Source organism: Hippocampus guttulatus, chromosome 16, assembly GCF_054856545.1.
Source record: "Hippocampus guttulatus isolate MCC_2025c chromosome 16, RoL_Hgut_1.0, whole genome shotgun sequence".
NCBI classification, from domain to species: domain Eukaryota; kingdom Metazoa; phylum Chordata; class Actinopteri; order Syngnathiformes; family Syngnathidae; genus Hippocampus; species Hippocampus guttulatus.
This window is the reverse complement of record NC_141276.1, coordinates 12,165,139-12,192,257: the sequence shown is the minus strand read 5'-3', so window position 1 is coordinate 12,192,257 and position 27,119 is coordinate 12,165,139. Positions and strand designations below refer to the sequence as shown.

The following is a 27,119-nucleotide window of genomic DNA, read 5'->3' as shown; positions in this document are numbered from 1 at the left end:
TATCCTCACGAGGGTCGCGATTTTCACTGTTTAATTTTCAGGTGAGTTATATTTATTAGTATTACCATGTTTGTAGGTTTCAAGTTATTTCACTGACCATTGTGCAGTGGTGGGAAGCAATAAAGTAAATAATTTCCGTTATCTGATCTTTGAAGTTTTTTGTTTTACTTACATTTGAAATCTGTACTTTTCTACTTACTACTTTGTTAAAATAGGGTCGTTTCTTTTTCCCAAAGCCCATGGATGAAATCACATCAAAAACAATACTTAAAAAAAACCTATTGCTACTGTACTATTAAATTTAGAGTGTGAGCACTTTTGCCACTTCCAAATTGGCCTTTACAGCGTTTCCCCATAAAATAGTTCCGACTTCTGCGTTCGTGTGAGTTTCGACTTACATACGTCAAAACAACCTGAACGAAAACCGAGGACCGGTCTGGGCGACACGTGACATCATCACTTCCGCATGCCGAGACCGAAATCCCACACGAAGAGCGACCGCAGGCAGAATTCCTCCAGCGCGATGCTGCGCCAGCCAGCTGCTCCAAACTCGGGAAGCTCCCGAACAGCCACGCGATTATTCGTGGTCAAAACAAAATAATTTGCTTCACAAGATAGCGGATATACTTTTATTTTGAAAGTTGATTTAGCGACCATTGTTGTGTAATTACGTGAGCTTGACATTGGCGCAGGCCGTTCCGCTGCGAAGCACAAACCCAGACGACCGTCGTTAGTCCTTTTTTGTTTGTTTTTTTTCATAGTTGTGGTTTTGAATTAAACAACACGGCCGGCGGTCAGAGCTCGTCATTACAGGAAAAAAGAAGCAAGACCTTGCCTGATCTTGGGGATTTATTTACAAATAGATGTTGCTCGATTTGATCGCTGTCAGGAGATCAGAGTGACGATCAGGTGCGCCGTAAAACCTGAAGGAAAGACGTTAAAAAAAGAGGACTATGGTGACCATACAGATGTGCCGACGCGAATATGAGTGTCCACGTCTGCCTCCACATCTCTGAGGGAGAAAATCCTGCTTCGCACCTTCTTCAAAGAAGCTGGACTCTGAATCAGCTTCATTTCCAAATTTAATCATTAATCTTGTCATTTTGAAGAAATAATCATTTCAGACTGTTTTTGTCTTCGGGGAAGGATGTTCTTAACCCTGCACGTGACTGTCATGTCGTCAGCGTTTTTCAATCCCAGTTTTGCCTTCAGCTCCCACTTTGACACAGGTAAGGGTCACACACGACCATTTGGAGGATGCATGCATCTTTTCAAGCCAATCTGTGGCATAGTGGGGAGCTTGTCTGCCTGACAGTCGAGAGCTTCAGGGTTCGAGTCTCGGCTCAGACCCTTCCCGTGTGCATTTTACCCTTTCCACATCCTCCAGCTTACTCCCACATCACCAAAACATGCAGGTTAGCTGAGCCAAACAAATTGTCCATAAAATGTCTGAATGCTTGTTCATGTATACGTGGCCCATAATTGACTGGCGACCAGTTCTGAGTGTACACTGGCCTTGCTCAAAGTCAGTTGGGATCGGCGTACCCATGACCCTAATCAGAGCAAGTGGTGTAGAAAATGGTTGACCACTGTGTCAGTCCTCAAGGAGGTTTAACATGGAGTCTGATGGATGGATGGCATCTTGGTGACAAGTTGACTGTGTTGTCCTACAAAACGTCCCCGCAAGAGACATGCTGTGTCAGGCAAGTGAAATTTACAAGCGGTGTGTGTGTGTGTGTGTGTGTGTGTGTGTGTGTGTGTGTGTGTGTGTGTGTGTGAGTGTGCGTCTGTGTACGTGTGTGATGGCCCATGAAAGTGCTGCAGAATAAAAGTATAAACAGGAAGGAGTGAGAGTCACTGCACTATGTGGGCCAAGTGTGCTGAGCATACAAATGGAAGCCAGTGCGTTGCTGCTTTGAGTTTCACGCTTCAATCTGTCCTGTCCAGATCTATGATGCCGGACACCTCCACCACATAAAAAAAAAAAAACCCATCAAAACAATTATAATACCAGTGGACAAGTCGTCACGAAAACACCCTGTCAACAGAACTAAATCACCGCTGTGGATGCAAAATATAGGAGCATTACACACAGTGGCAAAATTGTTGGGAACTCTCCGTTCAAGAAAGAACACACCGAAATGAAATAATTAGATATTGGTGAAGGTAATAATACCAAAAAAAATAACAGAAATTTGTTGGATGTCAATCAGGTATTGCTTTATTTTAGTGCCCCAAAAGAATTATTTTAAAAATCAAGCTCCCCCTGCCCCTATACATTTTTTTCAGGTGAACTAAACCATAGATGTCAAAACTTAGTTATATTTTAAATGGACACAATCTATTTTCCTTATCGGTGGCTGTTTACTTCGTCTTTGTACTTTTTTGAGAGTGCCAATTCCTGAAAATGTCGCTGTTGAGCAGAATCCTCGCATCAGTTAAAAATATATCAGCATTTCTTCCCCATTTCCATGTTGGCACTGTGTCTGAGGCTACCTATTGTCCGTATTTGGCCAATCTGTCGAGGTTTCTTTCCAATTGGTGTCACTAATTGCATGGCTGTATGTGAGTCATTGTTTGTACTGGCGTAATACTGTGTTAATGTTGAAATATCCATTGCTGAAAGCATTATACCACCACCCGACAGATGCTAATCATTGCCGATGGCATTTTCCATTTTGAGTCAACATTAGCATTAAGCTGGTGGACCAGCAATGTGTGGTTGCTTTCAAAACACAATGTGTAATTCTCTTTGTTTTATTCGTAGATTGACAGTAAACTTCAACTGGAAGGGGCAACAAACAGTGTGAAGCCTCTTTGTTGAAGAACTGTTCACTACCTCTCAAAATTGTTACCTGTTGAGTCGCTACCACCATACATTGCTCATATCTTAAGTTTACGCTTTCAACTCAAAGCAAAGAAGTGAGATGGGAATAGTAAGTAAACTAATGGGATTTAAATGAAACTGGCCTCTCACACGGCAACAAACAAAGGGAGTTAGCCAACTTCTGCCCTGGATAGACATCACTCCAGCTAGCTAGCGAGCTAGCTAACCAGCTAGAAACGATGTCGCTATGTAGCTGGTCTGACTTAACGAGGATTTCTTCACAGCGCCAACATACGCAGAAACAGAATTGGGGTTGTACCTTTGGTCACTGTCCGGCAAAGGATCCTGGTTAAAGAAGCCATTTCAAACTAAAAAGAAATATCATCCTGGAGTTAGAAGTGGCAGCCAAAATGTGCCATGATACTCTGTGGTTCAGTTGACAGTTTTCAAATAAAGAGCTACAGTATATAAGCGCACTACATGTACCATTCAGATCAAATTGGAAATGTCATTTCTTGGAATTGACATCTTTATTCTGTAAAAGTTCAAGAAGTAGCCATTTGATTCCATTCAGAAGTCTAGTCATGGTTCAATTGGGATTGAAGGCGAATCTGAGAGTCTGAGGTTAAACAAAGTGCTATATAAAAATGGATGTGTATATGGATGGATGTGATGTCGGTCAGTGCTCCAAGTGAAGGCCTGAGCTCCCACCACTGCTTTGAAAAGATTGACCAGAGTCTACACTTCTCAAGCTGAGGCACACTATTTAAGAAGAAGTAAAACTGCGCGAAACTGTCGCAGCACTGCAACCAAGCCAGCTTTTTGTCTGCACCCCTGAGAATTTTACCTGTGCTTTCCTAGGACGAACTGAGAGGAAAACACACACACACACACACACACACACACACACACACACACACACACACACACACACACACACACACACACGCACGCACGCACGCACGCACGCACGCACAGACACACACACACACACACACACACACAAAATGACAATGCACAGCATTACGTAAGCTGTCATCCATTTCAGCAGCTCTCCTGCCGCCAGCACCTGGGCCACTGATGCTTCAGAACCACGGAGAGTTCTCGGCATAAGACTAGGCACGACTAGAAGAGGTTTTCTTTTTTTGGGGGGGGGTCAAACAAAATCCTGTTGGGATGTTAACAGCAGCGCTCCAAACCCGCCCCCCCCAACCTCCCAGACCCACAAACTGACTGATTATTTATGTCCACATGTGCAACACCAAGCACTTCCGTTACATAAGGCTGCCTCGGGGGGGGGGGGGGGTAGCGAAAGAAAACGTGTATTTAAGCAGCGGAGGGGGAAGCCATTTATTTCTCGTTTGTGCTGTGTGACAACCTGGTTTTGCATTGTGGTGAACAGCTTTATTTAATTTTGTGTTTGGCCGCCCTATAGCATTGAATTATTTTTTCAAGTTGGATTTAACTGCCGTGGGCACAGTGGACGAGTGGTTAGCACAGCTGCCGAGTGTGGATTTTCTTTGGATTTTTACAATATGCTTCCTTGATCTAATGCCCTTATATGTGGGAAAGGAGAACCACTGACACACTTTTCAGCCATTCATTGAACCCAAAGTGAACAGTAAAACACAATGAACACGCTCACGAAGAAGCTGCTGCCAACTGCTGCTCACACCCTGACACTCACTCAAAAGATTCGTAAACATCACATACCACCCTAACAGGGGTTTTCCCCTTTAAATATGTAATTTACAGTATATATTTATATTATGAAGAGTATCGCAAAATATTGCATCCATGGAAAAAATGTCAGGAAAGTCACCGCTATCAAAATCTTCCTCAAGATGTGCAGGGTGGCCAGGGCCACCGCTGGCCACCACATAGCTCCACCCCTGGCCATGACGTTCACAATACAAGCCCATGGCACTTTGAGGGCAATTACAGATGACAGCAGAAGGTGGTGGAATTTCAAAATATCTATGCTCTCTTAATTTGTCGTCCACCAACGCAATATTACAAAGAATAATGTACTGTGTTTAGAGCAGTGGAACTACATAGAATATATTACTGCAAAGAACACTTTTGACTGGACTCCCATTTAAAGGCCGTTGGTTCTACTATATTTCCATGTCTACCATGGGAAGAGGTTGCACGTCTAACAATATGTTGGTTAGGTGTCCTCACATGACACCCTTTTGCTGATATCCGCCGCACTAATAAAGCGGAAGCCAGTCCGAGGATAAACCTTCTCCCTTCCGTCCAGCTGACAATGTGATAAACAGCGCGCAGCTTTTTGGTGCACGCATGCTGAAAAACAGCGGCAGCGGGAGTCATTCTAATCTCCCACTTCAGTACATTTGGCCAGGTTGGGCAACGTACTGTTTATTATCATTCTGGATTGGAGGCACGGCCTTGGAGCGGATCTCGTTCGGCACGTTGGTCAATCGGAGGCTGGCGAGGGCGAGCGAACGTGACGGACCGGTAATCGGCATCAACGTCGGCTCGCCCTCCCAGTTAATGAGCAATATTATGGCTCACCATCAAATTGCCATCTGCGGTCGTTCACACGGAGCATGACAGGAGAAAGCGGGTTATGTGTGTGTGTGGGGGTGGGGGGGGGCGTGAATTGAGTCACAGTCTTCCTTCCTTCGGCTGTCAATTGGAACCAAAGTCAGGGACGTAATTCACGATTAGCAAGCACACACGCTTCTCGAAAGCTGTCAGATGCACAAGTGACATATTTTTTTGTTCACACACACACGTGTATTCCCATTGTGGTACGAGTACTACTCGTGGCACGTGGGCGTCCTCTCGAGGTAGAAGCGTTGAATTAAATATTTAAACTTCGCATAATGCTGCAGTGGCTTCAACTTTTTATTTTTCTCAACCAGCGTACAGAGTAGCACGTCTGTTAAAGGGGATGCCATGTGAAAAAACGTTTTCCCAAGAGTAGACTCTGTGCGACCCCACTAGTCGAACCACGGAATTCTGATAAGAACTGCATTTGTACTCCCCTGTTGCCTATGTCAACTGCACTACATTCAAGTTACGTTTGTTTTGAATTAAAGTGATAACATGATCAGAAAAAAGTCGACTTTTTACGGGAATAAAGAGTCAGACAAAAGACATTTTTAGGCCCTGCTGCTTAATGAGGGAGTAGTGTACAGCCACAAAATTATCTGTCAGCGTCCCTGCAGATGATGATCACTATTGTGCCCCCGCAGCACTGTACTGGATGCAAACGCACTCTTGGTGGGCTTTTGGGCCCTTTACTGCTTTGTCAGCACAATTTGTGTTTTACTGCCTTTTCTTGTCATCTTCACATGTCGACACAAAACAAAAAAGCTATAAGCCCAAAGTTGGTGAACTGGAGGTACATGTGCTCAGTAGAGCTGATGCTGCTTGTTGCATGGCAACCGCATGGCAACCGCATGGCCCACCTCATTGGTCCATGCCTCATTCATAATTCATCAACAAAAATCCAAATAAGGTGAACATATATGGGCACCGCATGCTGTTCTTTCTCCCTTTAACCATGTAAATGTGCTTTTTTTTTTAAATGTGAAATTGTAACCTACAATCACATACAGAAATATAAAAAAAAGTCGATTTACCCCCATTATAAAATGGTAACATAATAAAAAAATCATCTGAAATAAATGAGCTATTTATCATTTGAAAAAAATTATTAAATGTATACATTTAAACTTACATTTCATGGGAGTTAGCACACACTTGCCATTGTACAAAGCGCCACTGATTAAACCCAACTAAAGTTCAGCTGTTCTACCCGGCTTTTACTGACATTGTGTAACGTACACTGGCTAAATTGTTGATTGTGTTCTTATTGTGACCACGTCTGTGGTGCTGACAATGAGCTTTTCTCTCATCATAGAAGCTGGTTGAAGGGATGTTTGTGAGTAAATTATTGATGGAGGACATTGTATGACATTCTCTGAAATGTTATGCAAAAGACGTCGAAGGAAGGACTTAAAAGGCGCTTTCTCTAAGTCCTATTAATAGGATTCTGGAGGAAAAAGTGGAGAACAGAACTGGATGATTTGAAAAAACAATACTGTATTGCCTTATCCCAGCACCGCAAAAAATGACATAAAAATAAAAATAAATTCAAGAAAAAAAGCCTTAGTATAAGGACATGACAAAGTGCTTAAGAAAGAATGAAGCCATAATTCTGATGGGGGGGGGGGGGGGGGGGGGGTTCGGAAATGAGTGATAAAATGACAAACTACATTTTAGAAATTGAATTAAATAAATGACAAAAAAATCGTTTTTCAAGAAAAAGGGTATTGACAAAAAGTGCAATTTGGTTATAACATTATGAGGATAACATTACAAGTGCTAATAAGACAGAAACTTGTAAAGGTTGCAGTATCATCAGGAATCATTCTTCCAAAAATAAAAGTAATTGTATCATGTCAATGAAGTTCATTTTCTGAGAAAAATTGTCTCACACTATTCGGGGATTTAATTGTTTTTAGAAAAAAGTGGCAATATGACCAAAAGCAGCAATTTTTCAAGAGAAAAAAAGATGAGGAAAAACGTTGTTTTAGATGAATAAGGTCATTGAATTGGAAAAGTCACGACATAGTAAGCCACCGATTGAAAACTGACTGAGGCAAAGTGCACTCCTCTCGTCTTTATGTTTTCAAAACAGAATTGGTGGTCACGTCAGTGCACCCACTTGTTGCTAGGCAGAATTCATTTGGCTCATAGCATGGGCAAACACCTAAAAAAAGCAGTCACAACTGCAAAATCAAAAAGGACAAAAGGCTCAATACATTCAAATGCAAGTTGCCTCTGTATTAACTATAAATATATTTCTGAAAGACAAAAAAAGCCTTCTGCACATGATGAGGACTTCCCCACTCAACATCCTTCCACAAGCATTCCCAACTCATTTAGGGCATTCCCTGCATGCCATTCATTCCAAAGAAGTCAATTATTGCCGTCGTGAAAGCTAATGGCTTGTGCGTTAAAATACTGCCAGTGGAAAAACAGCACGAGAGCGCTGCTTCCAAGCACATACTTGAAAAACAGGACAGCGACAAAATGTGCTCCTCCACATAAAATGGGACGATTTGAATTACTGCGAGTGCTTTAATTGAGATGTTAGACGATATGATGGTGAAACATTCGCCGGAAGCAATGATATTTTCGAGCATGAGTGGTGTATACTTTGTGTGCGCCATTAAGCGAGGACCCTCTTGATATTCCAACCTTGAATGTCTGCCCTCCACGTGCTGTACTGTAGATGCATTACGGGATAGCTCCATGCCATCGCAATCTAGGCACAGGCCACATTAAATGGAGCCAACGGTGTCGACTTAAGAGATTGGGTGGTCGAGGACCCGGCGGACACATACACGCACGGACAATGCGCATGAGCTTGGGGAATGGGGGTGGGGAACCAAGCCTCGATACGCTGTAAAAGCCAATCAAACTAATATCCGCCCGCCCCCTACCCGGCTGGGAAGGTTGTTACCATGGCGACATGTTGTGGCTCAGTGCCCACACACATACACTGTACAGAACTTCCTGAAGCGACTTTGAAGCATTTTCTGCTGCAATGGATTCGATGTGAATATGACTACTTATCATTGAAACTTATAAATGAGCATTGGGGACACACACACACACACACACACAAACACACACACACAGGCTTTTCATGTTTACAGTTTTCGGTTGGCCAACATTTGTAAAACTCCTTTCTTTGTATAGTCTTAAGTATTCTTCTAATTTTCTGAGATCGTGATATTTTTTTTAAAAATTAGTTTTCAGGTATAATCATCTAAATTAAAAGGAATTACTGTACCACTTGAAATGTATCACTCTGTGTGTTATGAAAGTATGCATTGCACAAGTTTCACTTTTTGAATCTGTCAGGGAATTCACCAGAACATCTTGAACTTTGAATGAAAAGACTCGACTCAACTCCGGAACAGATTGTTCTTTTGCTGATCAGCAAAGGGGGCGTAGTTCCTCGAAGGCAACACAAGTCGTGTTTCCTCTCAGATCGAAACCCCACCTTCGCACCCCCGCTGACCACTTTTTATTCACAGGATATGCAAAATACAAATAAAATATCAGAAAAACATTCCTCCTGATTTGCATGTCGCGCTTCCCAGCCCGGCCCACCAATATGCCCCTCAGTGAACACCTGGAGGCTAAAACATCATCCGGTACAAACAATGGATACCTTGTTAATTCAATGGGTAGATTTCGCATGAATTGAGACACTGTAACAAACTGAAGGACATCTTCTCGTGCTGCCCTCCCAAAGTTGGACCTTCCTGCCTGTCTTATCAGTTAATGAGGCCCTGGCTTCCTTCAGCTCAAGTTGGCCCTTTTTTCTGTGTGCTCCATTGTGTACAAATTGTGAGAGTATAGCGTTCGAGGTCAATTAAGCATATACTGAAATGAAACTTTGAAACATGATAATATTAAGTTTGTCTTTCTCCATCAGAATCATATGACTGAAATAAATCAACTTTTCATCAATACCTGCTGCGTTGTTTACCAAAAATAAAAGCAGATTTGAGAAACTCACCATTGTGTTGATTGTCATACAGTATACGTTGGAGTAGTGTGATGGCCATCAAGCTTCTCAAACTGGCGTTGAACTGCAGTCTCATCAAAAACCTTGTTGCCAGGCGAACATTTTGCACGGCTTATCAGAAGTGAGTTGGTGAGCAATGGGCATGCTCACAAAAAGTGCAAAGGTAAAGGTGTCAAACTCTGACGGCCTCACGTCTGCCTGAATGATCTCTGAAACAAAATAGGAAAAAAGGAATGCAAAGTGACTTTTAGAACACCCCGTGTACCCTATCGACAAAGTAAAAGACTTAAAATGGCGACAGAGGCACGACAAGTCCAAACAGTTGCCTCATACATTTCCCTGCATCTGACAGATGATATGGGGCCGAATTCATTCATTGTAACGAGCCACTAACTCATTTTAAACCATTAACCGTTCGGGAGAAATCGATACGCTGCTATGTATCTCCAGAGGGCTTCTTTCCTAATGAAATGGAGACTAACACTACAAGTTGCTGACTCCTGCCGTAGTGACCTCAAAGACATTTGTAATGCAGGCGCCTGAAAAGCGTGTGACTGGGGAGTCATTGAGACATTTCCACGAGGGATGGTCATTATAATAGCTTCATTGATTGCACCGGTGAGACTCATAATAAATGGCTTCAACGCTCAATTAGACTTTTTTTTTTAAATTATACTTGTAGTGGGTGGCTTATGACTGGAGAACACCATCTGTCATCTGCATTGGTGAACGAACACACACACACACACACACACACACACACACACACACACACGCACACACACACACACACACACACACACACACACATACATACATACACACATACACACATTAGTGGTGGCGGTCCAGTGGTTAGCGCATCGACCTCACAGTGCAGAGGTACCGGGTTCAATTCCAGCTCCGGCCTCCCTGTGTGGAGTTTGCATGTTCACCCCGGACCTGTGTGGGTTTTTTGCAGGTACTCCGGTTTCCTCTCATATTCCAAAAACATGCATGACAGGCAAATTGAACGCTCTAAATTGCCGCTAGGTGTGAGTGTGAGCGTGGATGGTTGTTCATCTGTGTGTGCCCTGCGATTGGCTGGCAACCAATTCAGGGTGTCCCCCGTCTACTGCCCGAAGACGGCTGGGATGGGCTCCAGCACCCCCTGCAACCCTCGTGAGGATGAAGCGGATCGGAAAACGAATGAATGAATGAATATATAGGTCGGCTCGGTGGTCGAGTGGTTCGCACATCGACCTCACAATGCAGAGGTCGTGGCTCCACTTTGCACAGTCCAAAGGTTATGCAAAGTGGAAATGCATGATTTAGAGCAGCCTAATATGGACTTTTCTTCTGTTTGTGTCAAGGATTAACAACCTTTACCTTCATGTTGCTCGTGGCTGCATGTGTGCAGATGGAGCTCCGCTGAGCGAGCTGTCATGGCCTTCGTCCCTGGCCGTGGTTGTGGTCTCCTTCTCCGGCCTCTTCGCCTTCGTCTTCCTCATGCTGGCCTGCCTGTGCTGCAAGAAGGGTGACATCGGCTTTAAGGTGAGCTCGCCTTGGGGGGGGGCGCTTGACGCAGTGGAAAATCCAAAGTGGAACATAAGTCTAAAGCAGGGGTGTCAAACTCATTTCACATTGTGGGCCACATACGGCCTCGGTAGATGTCAAGTGGGCCGCACCATTAAAAATGATACCATACTTTGCTATAAATAACCAAAATAATATGTCTTTCCTTTGTTTTGGTCTAGAGAAGCACAAGAACACTAGGAAAATGTTGAAATTTAATGAACATATCTTTTACAAAACATTTCATGAAGCACCTAAGATTTCCTTAGACAAATGTGCAATTTACTTTTATCATTCACATATACGCATTGCAACTGATCCCACTGACTGTACAAAGGCACAAAACCTTAACAAGTAATTGGTATTGAAAAATATAGTAATGCACTTTTAAGATTAAACGAGATTTATAAAGAAAGGAATTTTTCAACCATTTACACGAGCATATAAAATCTAAATGTAATCCCTGCCTACATCATACAAACTAAGGAGAGTGCTATAATATGTGTAAAGAATAAAGTATTCAAATGTCCTTGATAGCGTCTGCTGTGTTGGGTCTGTTTCAGTGACAGACTGAGGCTGCTGTTGTCTTCTTCGGTGTGTCCATGAATTGCACCTTGTTAAAAATATTCATTCCGTGTCTTTTATGCATTTTTCCCCTTTTAAATTATCCTGCGGGCCTGATCAGACCTCCTTGTGGGCCGGTTCCGTCCCGCGGGCCGTATGTTTGACACCACTGGTCTAAAGAGACATTAAACCCATGTATGATAAAAGTTTTGCTGTGTAAAACTACTCACCTCCCCAAGATGTCTGATGGACACGAAATGGCGAAGGCAAGAAGGAGTTTTTTTTTTTGCCTCTGCAATATCGCATGGACATCAGGGAGAGTGCCTTTCGATTGGCAGATCGGGGTGGTGGTCCCTCTTTTCCCGGAAAAAGTGGCTGGGGAGAGGGAAGTCTGCGTTTTTCTGCTAAAGCTGTTGTCGCCGCAACCTGTCCCTGGATAAGTGGTTAAAAAAAAATGATGGATGGATCTATTTTTGATTTCCGAGTGGAAATCCAAGATTGATACCCAAAAGTCACAATTAAAATGATATAAAATAAGCCAGCACGATGGTCAGCCTGTTAGCAAGTTTGCCTCATAGTACAGACGTGCAGGGTTTGATTTTGGCTCCGGCCTTCCTGTGTGGAGTTTGCATGTTCTCCCCTTGCCTGCCCGGGTTTTCTCCACTTACTCCGGTTTCTTCCTACATTCCAAAACCATTCATGGCAGGTTGATGGAACCCTCTAAATTGTCCCTTGGTGTTATTGTGAATGTGAATGGTTGTTCGTCTACGTGTGCCCTGCGATTGGCTGGCAACCGGTTCAGGGTGTACCCCATCTACTGCCCGAGGACAGCTAGGATAACCCCGAGCATGCCCGCAACCCTTGTGAGGATAAGCGGATCAGAAAATGGGTGGACATATGACGGGATAAAATAATCCTGTATTGATTCCATTAGGGTAAGTTCAACAAAATAAAAATATAATAAAATCAATATTAGATAAGTGATATTCCTTGATGGATACCTGAGGGGAAATTCAATAAATCAGAAAGGGGCTAAACATGAGAACAATCTATGCAATGCAAAAATGGGAATGCTTGTAATTTGAGGACACCCATAATTGGCAGCTTTCAACCATCCCACAAGCAGTTTCACTGGGAAAAGTTGAGGTTGCATCCAAGTATCAGCATCAAAAGCACTCAACACTCTACCTCTCCAATGCGGGCGGGCCAGAGACTGAAGAGCTTGTCTAAAACAGATAAAACGAAAAGCTCTCCTGGGTGCTGTGAGCGGGGCTGACTGACTCGCAGCCAGGCGCCCACTCAACCCCCCCCCCCCCCCCCGCACCCCAACCACCAACCTCTCCATCATGCCCGCTGTAGAGCGTCAGATGGTTCAGGACGGCCGACTGAGAAACAAAACTAGATGCTATGCACTGACACACAAATATCTCAGCTGAAAACGATTTGTTGTCCCTGCTTCACATGAGCGTCAAGTTCTCTTGAAGTCCTAAAAGTTGCTGCATCCACAGACAAAATGCGACAATAACTGCAATTTTTTTCAGACTGTAGATGTCATGTGCAAGTCATCCGAGACATGTTTGGATTTTCAGCTCCTCTGCAGATGACAAAGTAGCACTGAAAGGCTGCTTTTACTTCTCTCTGCTGGAGGTAGCATTACAGTATTCTGACGGAGTGACATTTATGGGTTACCCTTTCCCAATCTAAGGAAAAAACTTTCCAACCCTTCATACATAACGGTTCAATGAAAACACATTGAACATAAGTTGAAGGGGGGAAAAAGGCGACATCAATGTTTATGTTTAAAAAAAAAGTTATTCAAGGTTACAGTAAATGCAAATTTACTGAATTTAAACGTTAAATACAACTGAACTGTACCGTAATGGATTTTAAAAAGTTGGAGCCACTTTGATATGATGCGCAGAAGAGGGGCAACAATTAATTGATAATTAATCAATTAATGGACAATTAATTGATTTTCTGTTATGATTATGACATTTTGACTTTTGTTGTTTAATATCAGTTCGCTTTAATTATTTTTTTGCAGCACATTTGTCATTATTTATCACAGTAATTATTTTCTCAAAAATGCTTTGTTTTAGTTCAGCCGAACTTGCCCCAACAATTTCTATACAAGCAACTAAAAAGTAAATTTTCCATATTACAACCCCTGTCAGCTAATATATGACAAATTGTACTAAATCTCTCAACAACACTAATTTGTAGATGTTTCACAAACAAGCTGTTGTTGTTATCGCAGCCCAACAAGTCAAATGGGGGCAAGCGTTAAATATTACATCATCCGAGAGATTTCCCCGTTCACATTTACTGTAATCTCATATACCACAGATAAACAGATGGCCTTCATTCATTCACAATGAAGCCAACAGAAACATAAACTGTATGCTTCTTCATCAAAATGTCGCCGTGCATTGTGCGCAATTCCCGTTTGGTACACAAAAGTGCTGACGTGAGGCAAGTGAGCGAGTGCACAAGACGAACTTGTGCGCGTTAACGAGCGTCGATGCACAATGCAATGCACACATGACTTATGGGCGCGCGTGGGTAGGTGGGCATTGGAACGCCTGCTCACAGTGGCACCATTGTCTCTCGCTTGGGCGGACGCATGAATAATGGGCCCTGTTTGCGTGTATGTGTGTGTGTGTGTGTGTGTGTGTGTGTGTGTGTGTGTGTGTGTGTGCGCGTGCGCACGCGGCAGGAGTTTGACAACGCCGAGGGCGAGGAGTACCAGGCGGACCTTTCGCCTTCCTGCCACAATGGGCCCGAGGTGTACATCCTGCCCCTCACCGAGGTCTCCCTGCCCGTCTCCAAGCAGCCCAGCAGATCCAGTAAGCGAGAGCCACAAAACACAAACTCTATTCACAGCTTCCATGGTACCTTGACCTAAAAGGGAGTTTTACGATTTCTGTCTTGACTTGAGAGCAAAAATAATACACACAAGGATAGATTCTTTATCCTCTGCGTAAAACATCTACATTTTGCAGCTTACTTGCAACGGTCTTCTGCTGTCAAATCTACGGGTAGTATGTCTGGATGAATTATACTGTATCTTGGTGCCCAAGGCACACCCACCAGATACGCAATGCCCATCGGATTAATGCATATTCGTTGACATTATATTTAATAATATTACTGTAGGCTTTATTATTGCTGTAAATAATTAATTACGCTTTGTATTTTATTCATTCAATATGAATTCATCATTGTTCAATATGCAAATATTTGATTAATACTTGCAACGTTCTGATGTCATTTGCGGAACGTTGATACTCATTCACGAGACTTCACTTTAATTTAAACTTGAGCCACTGGATGACCATGCGCAGTTAGACTGTAGGTCCATTGTGGAATTGTTCACATTAAATCAATTCACCACAGCGGGGGCACTTTATGTGGGAAGGAATCCGAGCCAAAAGCCACTCTGCATTATTCATGCAGCTCTTACTGTGTTGATGCATGTATTTTTCACGACATTAACATATGAACATGCTGTGAACCGCATGCAAAATGTATCCGAAGGTTTCCGAGATATAACGTTAGGTACTTTTTTTTCCTTTACCAAGATACTCCATGAAATGACTTCATTCACAACTTTGTACAGAGGTTGAAGGTGGCCACATAACAAAAAAGAGCTAAAGTTCGGTGCGGTTCCGAATGAAGGGGAAGATTGTCCACAATGACGCGATACATGAACAACATATTGTCTTCTGACACAAATGCGTCGCTCGTGTCTTGCGATTCTTCAGTCAATAGTGCATTGACCTTATCGGACATACGCGAGAGATGCGTGTCGGGTGCAGGAGTGGCCAGTGGAGTGCGTTGTTTATCACGTGGCAAGCATCCTGTGCATAGCAAGAGTTAAAGAGAGCTTCTGGTTGGTTTTCCTCCCGGATGACTCACCGGCCGTCTGCTTGTGAGTTGGCATCGAAGGAAGATGGCCACACGTGGATGGTCTCTCAGTGTGTTGGGATGTGAGCCGCCCCAGGTTCCTATACCAGTCACCCCCTGCCCCTCCCGGTCCCCCTTTCCCTTTGTACTTTCGAGTTGTAGCGTAATTGGTTCAAGTGTTGCAGGGTGAGGGAGGATAATCTTATCTGTGGATCCTGAAATGATAGAATAATTCAGGGTCAACATTGTGACAAAGGAGATACAATACAAGATTTGGTATGATATGAGAAATGGATGAAACGGTACGCTTGGACACCACTGCAAAATACAACCATCCTTTCTCTCCTGTGGTTGAGAGGAATGAAATTTCATTTGTGCTGTATGTTGCACATGTAGCACATTTGACAATAAAGTTGACTTGAACTTGAACCACAATACCGTCACGTATTTATACCCGTGTACTCTCATAACCACTCAGAACGTCCAATTTAGGGCGGCAAATTAAGATGAGTTCCAGTCAATCAATTTATATCAGTGCTTCTTAACCCGAGTTCGATCGAACCCCAGCAGTTCGGTGAATCGTTCTCAGGGGTTCGACGGAGCCTCTGCCATGGAGGTTAACCCTTATAACGAAATCCACAAAAATATTTTTGCCATATCATGTTGTTTCAGATATTTGTCGTATTCCTTTTATAAGCGTTATGTAGATTACATCTGAAAATGAAAATTTGGGGAAAATCATATTTTAAACCTGCAGTATCAAATTTGATACAGATGATTCAATGTAATATAAAGAATGTTACATAATGAAAATGCATGTATCAAATATGATACAATTGGCATTATAGGGTTAAATTAAGATCTTTTTCTGCACTCTCCCATTTAATTAAATCACAGATAGTTATGCAACTAGATGTGGAATTTGGCCTGTTTTACTGCTCTGACCTCTGACTGAGTTGAATGATATAAACCAGTGGTTCTTAACCTTGTTAGAGGTACCGAACCCACACAGTTCATGTGCACGTTTAGCGAAACCTTCATTAGTGAAAAATAAAATATGATTTTTTTTTTAACAAATTCAAGATATTAAAAAAACACATTTATTCAAAACAGAAAAAAGTAAATAAAATTACATTGCATAAGTGTAGGTTTTTAAAATTGTATGACGTACTATCACGACAGTCACACAGTGACTTCTGAGCGAGCTAAATTTCCCACAGCACTGATTGGACAAGCAATGTAATGTGCATCTGCAGCCAGCGATGGCCAAGCGGGCGTGTCATAACTAATTGGCATCTTGAGTGTGTTTTAATGAACATCTCAGTTCCCAAAAATCAGATTTTTCTGGCTATTCCTTGATGGGTCAGGCATTAAAGGGCTAAATATATATAAGGGGAAAAAAGATACTTATGTCATTCTTTTCAGAACACTAAAGATTATATTTTTTATTTGGTTCGGCATCTGCAGTATTTAAAATGTTTGGGAATAGATCGTCTCAAATGTCACAATGTACTCCTACAACTCCCCTCTGTGTGTGTGATACTTCACATTGCACTATCAATCGACCTATCCATCCACAGAATTTGTCCATCGAGCTATCTAATTAATAACCAACGTAACAACTCTTAAGTGGTGCTCATTGATTTTTCTGCATCCATCCAAAGTTTTGCTCGCTCTTCTTCTCTCTGGGAATGCCATGAGTAGGACGCACACATTCCTCATTTGGATTAAATACCCACTCCTTAATTTGTGTCCGTAGTGCATGTTTGAGGAGAAGTGTGGGATTGTTATCGCCGTGACAACCAGTTCCGCTGCCTGAATGGACCTTGTGTATGTGTGCGTGTGCATGTGCGTGTGTGTGTGTGTGCATGCGCGTGCCAGGGTACCAGGAGACAGTGAGCGAGCGTGTGAGTGAGCGGCACCAACAATGGCCTCCATTTAGGCGGGGTGGACAGCGGGTCAGCAATAAGGCCCGGGCGGGAACGTCTGTAGAACTCGGGCAGAGGAGAACTGCCATTATCGAAGCCTGGACAGAGACGGGTCTGTGACACCAAGTGGTGACCTAAAATGGAAGCGTTGGGCAGGGTGGGGGCTTGAGATAAGGGCGACGACTGTGACAGTGGTCTTTTCTACATCTTACAGAGATGTTTTTGTGTCCAACTCCACCAAGGAATGCTGCCGGGTGGGGTTGCGGAGGGGACGGGGTGGGCTTATGTCATCCGAGGATGCGTGTCTTGGAGCTGCACCTCGAGCTGGCGCGTCAAATGGCACACGACCAAGCAACGGGCATGACGCTGCCCGAAGAGGTCAGGTTCCAGATTCAGAAAGTACTTGCTGTCCGTGTAGGATATTGTCATGACAGCTGGAAAACCTCCGGAGCGGGATTGTGTGTTTGTGTGGCCCAGCTGGAAGCTTGTTCAGCTGCACGAGTGCTCGGAGGGTTCGACTTTTCTCACATGCACACACGATGCCGAGACTCCCGGGGTCGAGACGTTCTCACGCTTCCGAGCGGGGACTTGATGCTCAGAGTCGCGGGCCGCTCTCCTACTCCAGCACTGCCACTCGACGGGCCAGCGTCGCTTTGGGAATATGAGGATCCAGCCAGGTAACAGCTTTTACGCCTTTCTGAGTCTTGCTGGTGTGGCTCTTTGTCATGGATCCGTGACTGGGGTGGGACGTTGGAGGAGCTTTTTAATCCGGTCAACCAGCTTTTACTTTTCTTCTAACCATGGCATTGCTCATGCTGTCATTCTTCGATACAAATTCTTCGTGGTTGTTGTTGTGACAACATCAGGAGTGACCACAGCAAGTAACTCCACTGACGGGTTGGGCACATCCTTTGGTTTCATTGAAAGCATATACCTTTATCAAGTTTACTTATTATCCAGAAAAATAACCCCACCAAAATTAACTTTGGGTAAAAAGAAAAGAAAAATGCCCAAATGTATTTTTTTCCCCCATCATATAGTGACAAAAATAATAACAACAAAATGTCCCTTTTTTTTTTTCTTCCAGTCCAACTTCTCAAATCGTCAGCCCTCGGCCGCCATAGTTTACTCTATCTCAAGGAGATTGGCCATGGCTGGTTTGGCAAGGTAACACACCCCTTCGTCTCATCCCCATATTACACATACACACGGTGTCCTCTACAATTCACCACTTGTGAGCTAGTCAAGTTTGCGTTGACCTTAAAATACGAAAATACAAACTGCACTCCACGATGCCTCTGACCTACCCTTTTTTTGTGCCATGGCTGAAATTTGACACTTGCTTCCTATAAAGGTTTGTGATTTTTCATTGTATTTTGTTTTGGGCTTTTTAAAAAATGTAGTTACCGGGTAGTTTGAATTAGTCTTTCGAGCAAGTTTGTTCGTTTTTATTTTTAAATCTCACAGGTGTTGCTCGGTGAGGTCAACGTGGGCCTCAGTACCACTGAGGTGGTGGTGAAGGAGCTGAAGGCCAGCGCAAGTGTCCAGGACCAAATGCAGTTCCTGGAGGAGGTGCAGCCATATCGGTCAGTACACAAAAAAAAGAGAGAGAATCAAAACTAAAAAGATTGTAACAGAGTATTTGCTTTTGTGGCTTTTTTTGGTCACCACTGAAAACATTGCTCTTGGCCTTGAAATTCACAGTCGGAACCAAACTCAACACTGAATACATTTATCGGATTTTGTATGGAAAATGTCATGTGATAAGCAAGACACTGACATATTTTGGGCTGATTTGAATGCACTGAGTCATACACTAAGTTCATAACACTTGAGGCATATTTCAGGTATGAAAATGAATGGTTCATGCATTTCCAGGAAATTGCAGCACCCCGCCCTCTTGCAATGCCTTGCCCAGTGCTCGGAGGTCACTCCTTATCTGGTGGTCATGGAGTTTTGTCCTCTGGTAGGAAATATTTTCATCATCTCATCCATATGATCCAGTAGCACAGTATATGCAGATACTTCAAGTATTCCATTTTTAACAGTACATCTTATTATCGTGTTCATATTCTGTACTGCAATTGGAATGCATTCTATTGGGTTGCATTAGGTGACAGTTTACCAGTTTTAATGTACTGGACAGTGAATGCATCACATAAATGTGTCCTTCATAATTCCAAGTCACACAGTGTTAGAGTAACAAGAAAAATCTACAAGCGACGTTCCCTGAAAAGGTTTATAATTGTCGGTAGATGCCACAAGACTGGGGCGAAGTGCTACTTTTACATTAGACAGGGCTATGGCCTACCACAATGAAGCTTCACCCCTCTCTTCAACATAATTACTTGGCACTGAGATTCCACGCGATGGTGCAGAGGCAATGTATTTGTATTCAACATGGCCTGGGCACAAAAGCAGCAAATATTTTTTGTACTGTTGGTGAAATGTTTTATCGCAAATATGTGAATCACGAATAAGCAGCAAAGCACTGGAAACCCACTCAGTCATTAGAACGGCCCTACCAACTGATATGATGTCACTCGGCGTCATTCCATGGAAGCAGTCATGATTATGAGTGACTTTCAAAAAAAGAATCTGCCATTTTGGTTGGAAACAGCCATCTTATAGTTTCACCGATACACAAATAGACCAAAATTGAAGAGGTAGCAGGCCATTCTGGTTTTGAAACGGTGCTTTAAGGCAAATTCTAGGGCTTGTAACTTTGACAAAACCCAAATCAGCCCAGAACCAAAGGCAGATATCCGAGACAGATGCACGATGCTAAATTGCTCAGCTTTATTGTGGTAGTAGCATTTGTAGTACAACAATTTGACTGAAGCTATTAAATTAAGTCATTCTAGGTAGCACTTAATACATTATATTTCAGAGCCGGTAAAAATGCAACACAAGTCATTACTTTCAAAACATACTACTACTTTTAAGTCACCTGCCCAACATTAAGTCCTTAGCAACATCCGTTTGTGTTTCCTCTAAGGGTGACCTGAAAAGCTATCTCTGCAGTTGCCGACTATCAGACTCCGACAAGCCCGACCCTCTCATCCTCCAGCGTATGGCCTGCGACGTCGCCTCAGGGCTTTTACACCTCCACAAGAACAACTTCATCCACAGGTAATGAAACGACCCGGCAGGATCTCTTCTTCATCCGCACAGCACTACCCTCTGCTGGTCTCTTCCTGCAACAACATCCTGGTGCTGCCTGAGTAGTCGCATCAAAACTCCAGCATCAGTGATTTTGTTGCTGGGGGCGACCCCCTCAACTTGCCTCGCACTTCTGCGGCCGCTATGCCAACTGCTTGACTTTGCGGAGGAGCTAAGGCAAAAGGTTTGGAGACAGTGCAAGGTCAGTCACAACGGTGAAGATAAAAGGTGTGCTGGCATTTTTTTCCCATTTTGAAAACAGTGTCCCTGATTTTAATGTGGGTCCCTGGTCACTGATAAATGCTGTCAACTATTTGATTGAATGTTGTGTTGTGTTGATTCTGCTGTGCTTTTTTTTAATCATCAATATAAATAATGGCTATGCTTGTTTTGAAAGTGTCCAATAAATAAAGTTGACTTGGGTTGAGCTGAGTAAAATGAGGGACGGGGTGGGGTGGGGGGTGGGGGGGGGGGGGGTGGGACGACACACTAAATCCTCACACAAGTGTCTGACAAAAGCATGCTAAAACGATTGTGGATAACAGATTTTTGTCTGTTGACAGCGACCTAGCCATGCGGAACATCTTGCTCACATCAGAAATGTCCGTGAAAATCGGCGACTACGGCCTTTCTCACAGTCTATTTAAGGTTTGACCTGTTTTGTCATGTGCTGGCTAATCAGTCTGGTGCCTTGCCTGATCATCTTATGGTCAATTCATCTGTAATACCTGTAGGAAGACTACTACTATACACAAGATCAGATTTGGGTGCCCCTGCGTTGGATCGCACCAGAGCTCATTGACGAAGTCCATGGAAACCTGTTGGTTGTTGACCAGACAAAAGCAAGCAACATATGGTGAGATTGATTTTCAGAGATTTTGGCGAGTACTGTGTTATTTCACATCGCCACTTTATTTGTTGTTTGGATTTTGAATCTTCACATCCTTTTTTGATTGGTTTTGACTGTTCCAGGTCGTTGGGCGTGACTGTATGGGAGTTGTTTGAGCTAGGAGAGCAGCCATACAGACAGTACTCTGACAGACAGGTACTAACGTACACCGTGCGAGAACAGCAGCTCAAACTGCCAAAACCACAGGTCCAGTTTCCTCTTGCGGAGCGCTGGTGAGATATACTGTAGTTGCAGACAGGCAGTGTATTTACAGCCACAACTAAACTGGTGTTACACGGTAACATTTGTGTTCTGATCAAACCACAAATAATTCCCATTTTCCCTTCTCTCTCTCTCTCTTTCTTTCTTTCTTTCTTTCTCTAGGTATGAGGTCATGCAGTTCTGCTGGCTGCAGGCCGAGCTGAGACCGAGCATCGAGGAAGTCCACCTCCTGCTCACATACTTGTGCGCCAAAGACTCCAGTGAGGCCGAAGAGGATTTTGAAGAACGCTGGAATGCCTTGAGACCAAATTTGCTCGGCAGCCCTTCCCACATAGCTGCGCCCGTGCCCCTCGTGCTCACGCCGGGTCTAGCCGAGGCCCACGGTCCGACACACGCTCAGGTAGTGGAGCTGGCCTCGTCTGCCTCATCTTCCTTCCCCCTGCTGGAGCACTTTTCTGACAGTTTTCATTCGGACATGGGGGATGACTTGCTGACCGTCACTGAGACAAGCCACGGTCTCAACTTTGAGTACAAGTGGGAGCAAGCCCGAGCTGAGCAGCCATACTGTTCGTTGTCCACCAGCGGTCCACTGGGCCAAGTGAACCCACATTACCAAGATATGTACTATTCAAACAATGCAAGCACCTCAGATGGATGCAGGACTGAGACATCCCCACCTTACTATGAGCCAGAACATCCAGGTGTGGTCCCCGTGTTGAGTGCCCACAGCCCCTCAGTCAGCAGTGAGTATTATATCCGTATAGAGGAACCATCAGAGTGTAACATTCACTTGGACGACAATGTTGTAGACTTTAGTCCAGTGCTTGAGGCTGGTAGCGCTAGGTTGTCTCCTAAAAGTCAGACTGGTTCAACCACAGCACAAACGAATGCTTACTGGTCAACTGCTGATGGCGCCAAATCAACTGCTTATGATTCCGATTCAAGCTCCACTGTACAGCTAACCTTGGAGCCACTGCTCAGGCAGACATCCAGCCCTGTGATGTTCAGCCGGTCCCATGCAGACTCCTTATCCCCTCAAGTTGACAATGAGTACTGTGAATCCATGTGCCAAGCCAGTCCGTCACTTTCACAACATTCCAATTTTGGCAATCCGGTGGCATTGTCAGAAAATAAGCCGAGTCAGACACCAGCAGTGAGCACCCCAAGCTTAGGGTTGTGTGACCCCTATCTTGAAGATGGAAGCGGATGCGAAATGCTTCATGAAAGCTGCCATACCTCAGTGGGATCCCTTCGAAAGACACAACCCATCGTAAACCGCATCAGTATAGATGAACGAGGTACCGGCCCATTGGTGGGTCATCAGTGGGCTAGGGACACTGACTGGACCTCCAACCATTCTGCCAACAATAATATCCCACACTTTAGCAACGGGAATAGAGACAGGATGGAGAAGTATCTTGACCTTCAGTATAACGTGCACTGTAACATGACGGAAGTGTGGTCTTTAACCAAGGATACCACCAAAACCTTCCGCAGTTCTGGGACTTGTAAAGAAGAAGCAGAACGAGGGCAACCTGCTTGTCGCGATGCCAGCAAACTCAAAGAACTTGGGTCATACATTCACTTGTGTCGCCAAGACAGCGGGACCAGTCCAGAGGAAAACAACATGGCTAGTTTCCAAAGTCCTAATGGACCTATCGGTGAGAGTGCCCGAGAACATGAAATGCAATTGTTACTTAATGGAGAGAGATTGCATTCAAAGCCCAAGATAATACCCGATGCAACCTACATCAAGTCTCCTTCATCCTGCACTGAATCTTGTAGCTGGATTCAAGCTCCACCAGAGAAGCAGATGTGGGAGCAGGGTTCAGCAGGAGTCTCGACTCTTGGAAATTTAAAGCTTACTTGTCCACCCTTAGATGGTAGAAGAAAATTGATAAGTGGACTTGGTATCAGAGACTCCAGTGCTACCCTGGTGGAGCTTGGGGACTATAGTGAGGAGGATGATGACTTTACAGATATCACATCAAGCATCTTTACAGACTTCAACCTCGATTATGCAGACATGCAGGAGGAAGAGCTAAGTCCGCTGAAGAACCCAGAGGGAAGTCCTGACTCCGTAGACACCATTAACCTCTCATCATCCATGGCGAGCACCTGCGACCAAGCCTTCAGCCCAGACACCTTCAGTACTCCTGCCCAGCCCAAATCCCTGGATAGTGGGTATGACACGGAAAATAACGGATCTCCAGAGTTTATGTTTAAAGAGCTTGTAAGTCCCCAAACAAGTGCAACTGGACTAGTTCTGCAAGTGGCTGTGCGTCAGGATCTCACTAGTTCATCAGAAGTCCGCTTCAAGGACGTGACTAAGAAAAACACATATCGGGACTCTGCTTATTTCTCCGACTATGACACTGAAAATGACAAAAGCCCCAACGAGGAAGGCGGTAAATTCTTTGCAGGTCCAAATAAACATGACTTGTATGCCGGGAAACTGAGCTCTTCCAGAGATCCAACCAAAAGTGAATTTATCACTGCTGAGGTCTTCAATCAAAGAAAAAACTGTATTTTGACAAGATCCTCTGAGCCAAACTCCCCCTATCCAGTTTCCACACCTGGGCTGTCCATGTTGTCACCGTTTCCTGTGCAGATGGGCGGGTGCCTGACCAAAGGGGCAGCCCCAGATTATGATGATGTGGAGTTGGAGAGAGAGTGTCGAGAGGAGCCCTGCTCAGAACTTAGCTCCTCTGCTGACTCTGAACCCTCCCGCACCGGCCAGGAGACCTCAACAAACCACCAGGATGGAAGCAAAAGACCTGAAGACTGTTGCCAAGTGCAGATTTTATGCACTGACTCCACCGTATCTGACTACGATGACGATGAACACAAAGAGATCGAAAATACCGATCAATCCACGGAGGAGGAAGAGCTGCCAGCATTCAATCATGCGGAAGCAGTGCCAGACAGAGGGGACACAGTCAGGATAAACGAGGATGACTTTGAGGATATCGATGCAGAGGAATGCGACTCACAGGACAGCTCATGCGAAGCATCAATGGGTGCCGGTGACATGTCGTCCGTCTCATCGCTGCTGGAGCTGTGCGGGGAGCCTGTAAGAGCTCCGCTGGAAGAGGCGGAGGACGAGGATGACTCGGACGACAGCGAGTCGGATGAAGAGTTGCGAACCTACAACATCCAGGAGGAAGACAGCGAGGGGAGCGATGAGGATCTGACCGCAGTGCCGATGGTGGTGAGCGACACCGACAGGGTCAGGCATCTCCGTAGCCTCCTAAAGATGCCAACGCTCCTCACTCAGTCATTCTGCGAGGAGCTCGAGAGGAAGAAAAAGGCAGTGTCCTTCTTTGACGATGTCACCATATACCTCTTTGACCAGGTAACACCTGAAAATGACTAGAAAGTTTTCAGAATATAAATGAAAGCATTTTTATCCCCCCCCCCCCTTTGAATTTAGGAGAGCCCAACCGGAGATCTAGTCGACTGCAGCTTTGCCACTGAAAAGGGGTGCAGCGGGAAGGGGACAATGGATGAAAACACCTCCAACCTGGATGACAGTACGTCCAACTTAGGTGAAAATATTTCAAAAGTGGACGAAGGCACCTCCAATGTGGATGACAACACATCCAACATGGATGAAAACAAACGCGAAGCCTGTGAGCCACAGTGCGATGCCGAGGAGACATATAACGCAGAGCAAGGTGGGACATTCAAAGTGACTGCATGTTCATCTATCCTGAATGACTGTGTTGTTGTTTGCCTTCAGGTTTCGAGTGGGAGGAGGATCTTGCTTTTGAGCATTGCCAAGCTTCACCTGACGCCACGGCCGAACCCCAAGGGAAACTCGCTTCCCCATCAAAGAGTCCCGTGCCAAAATCAGCAACTGCGGCACTGAACCGCTTCATGGTCTCCAGATTCTCCATCACGCACGTGTCAGACACGAGCGCAGCAACAGGTCCGTACCAATCTCCCTCAAAGATGTTTTAACTGTTTTCTTCAAGTTTATTTGTAAATTTTGTGAATGATGAAGCATCCAGCAATTTAACAGAACGTCTCCATTCCCAACAGGGAATACCGAAGATTGTTCCAAAGACTGAAAGGCCATCGGCGGACAGTAGCTCATTTCTTCTCTCCCCACTTCCAACACACACAAAACAAAACATCAGGATGTATGTGATGTTTGTAATACAGAGTTTTATTTTGAATGGTCGCTTTAGGTCACTTGACTGGCAAGGGACCCTTTTGAGACAGTGCCTCGTATTGTGGTGTTTTGCACACTTCTTAATTTGCAGATTTGCTGCTAAAGACGTCATGAAGAACGGACAGTCTTTCCCCAAAGTCTGGATCAAACATACTGTGCTAGCTCAATATTCGCATCCAAGATCATTTGTTGAGTATAAAACAGTTCAGATCAAAGCAAGCTTCATTCATTCATTGGCTGCCTCCGCTGAACATTTTTAAAGACTGTTACACGCTCATGTTTGATGGATTCTTGTGCTGGAAAATGAAGATATCTTTATTCTTTAAAATGTTATCAGAAAAAGTAGAAGCAATGACTTATAATAATAATAATACACTACATTTGCAAGCGCCTTTCACAACACTCAAGGACACTTTACACTTACTTGGCAGGCAATGACAAACAGTCCAAATCAGCTGGGATGACGTAAAAACGACGTTCTAAAAATTCTACACGCCACTCTTCAAATAGCGCGGTTTTGTGTGTGTTTCAAAAAATAAAGAAAGCTTTTGAATAGCATCTGATTCATCCCAATAAAGTTTTGATGTTCTGGTAGGCTTTTCCTGACGTTTTTCTTTCTTTGAAAAGCCAACTTGAACAGTGAAACTGTTTTGTTTTAGAATGGTAGCAGGCATGTGTGGACTCTTAAAACGAGTTTGATCATCACTGGGTTATTCTGAGGGTGTGTATACTTATGCAATGACATCATTTCAGTTGTTCTTTTTACGTAACTCATTTTTTCCGTTTTTTTTTTTGTTGTACATGTAGGTCACATTGATGGTGAAAAAAGCTTTGAAATGATTTAAATTGTTCTTTTTTTGTTATACATCACCAAAAAAAATTTGAACAGAGGGGTGTAGATTCATTGTAACCTGGAAATATGTGAAGAAATTTGTGTGCCACTTCTCACCTCCAACACAAGGACACCAAAGGTACATTTCGAGACACTTTGAAGCTGAGCCGTGTCACCAATGTACAGTGGATCGTTGTCCGTTTTTTTTCCTGTGTATATATGGTTACGTCCTTCTCATGCCACAAGCGACACCCTCAAAACTATGACATGTTATGTATTGTATGAATGTCCCGTAAATATGTAGCAGGCAGCTCGACTTGGAATGACAACAATCACGAGTCCTTCTCATCGGCCAACGGCGTTGGAGAACGGCAGGTGATTGTTTGCACCACAAGTGTTGCTGTCCGTTCTCCCGTCATTTCACTGTTCTTGTACCGGTACTCTTCCCAAAACAATATACACAGATACTTCCTCCCCA

At 44.0% G+C, this 27,119-nt stretch overlaps 1 protein-coding gene across 2 annotated transcripts; it reads left to right on the top strand.

Moving 5' to 3' along the window:
- The first annotated feature begins 721 nt into the window (after nucleotides 1–721).
- Nucleotides 722–27,119, top strand: aatka (apoptosis-associated tyrosine kinase a). 2 transcript variants are annotated; one of them, XM_086134028.1, is made up of 14 exons: nucleotides 722–1,229; nucleotides 10,807–10,940; nucleotides 14,242–14,371; nucleotides 18,447–18,526; nucleotides 18,827–18,945; nucleotides 19,238–19,325; nucleotides 20,358–20,491; nucleotides 21,085–21,169; nucleotides 21,256–21,377; nucleotides 21,494–21,643; nucleotides 21,795–24,987; nucleotides 25,066–25,309; nucleotides 25,375–25,563; nucleotides 25,677–27,119. In XM_086134028.1, the coding sequence occupies exons 1-14, from the start codon at nucleotides 1,148–1,150 to the stop codon at nucleotides 25,703–25,705; spliced, it is 4,779 nt and encodes a 1,592-aa protein (XP_085990154.1). In that variant the 5' UTR covers nucleotides 722–1,147; the 3' UTR covers nucleotides 25,706–27,119. The 2 variants fall into 2 exon arrangements, with proteins under 2 accessions (XP_085990154.1, XP_085990155.1); XM_086134029.1 differs by lacking the exons at nucleotides 722–1,229; nucleotides 10,807–10,940; nucleotides 14,242–14,371 and adding an exon at nucleotides 17,663–18,036.

Excerpts from the sequence above, each read along its gene's own strand:
- aatka (XM_086134028.1), top strand. The coding sequence starts at position 1,148 with ATGTTCTTAACCCTGCACGTGACTGTCATGTCGTCAGCGTTTTTCAAT. Across the intron at positions 18,527-18,826 it reads GCCATGGCTGGTTTGGCAAG|GTGTTGCTCGGTGAGGTCAA; the intron begins GTAACACACCCC and ends TAAATCTCACAG. Across the intron at positions 25,564-25,676 it reads AGACACGAGCGCAGCAACAG|GGAATACCGAAGATTGTTCC; the intron begins GTCCGTACCAAT and ends CATTCCCAACAG.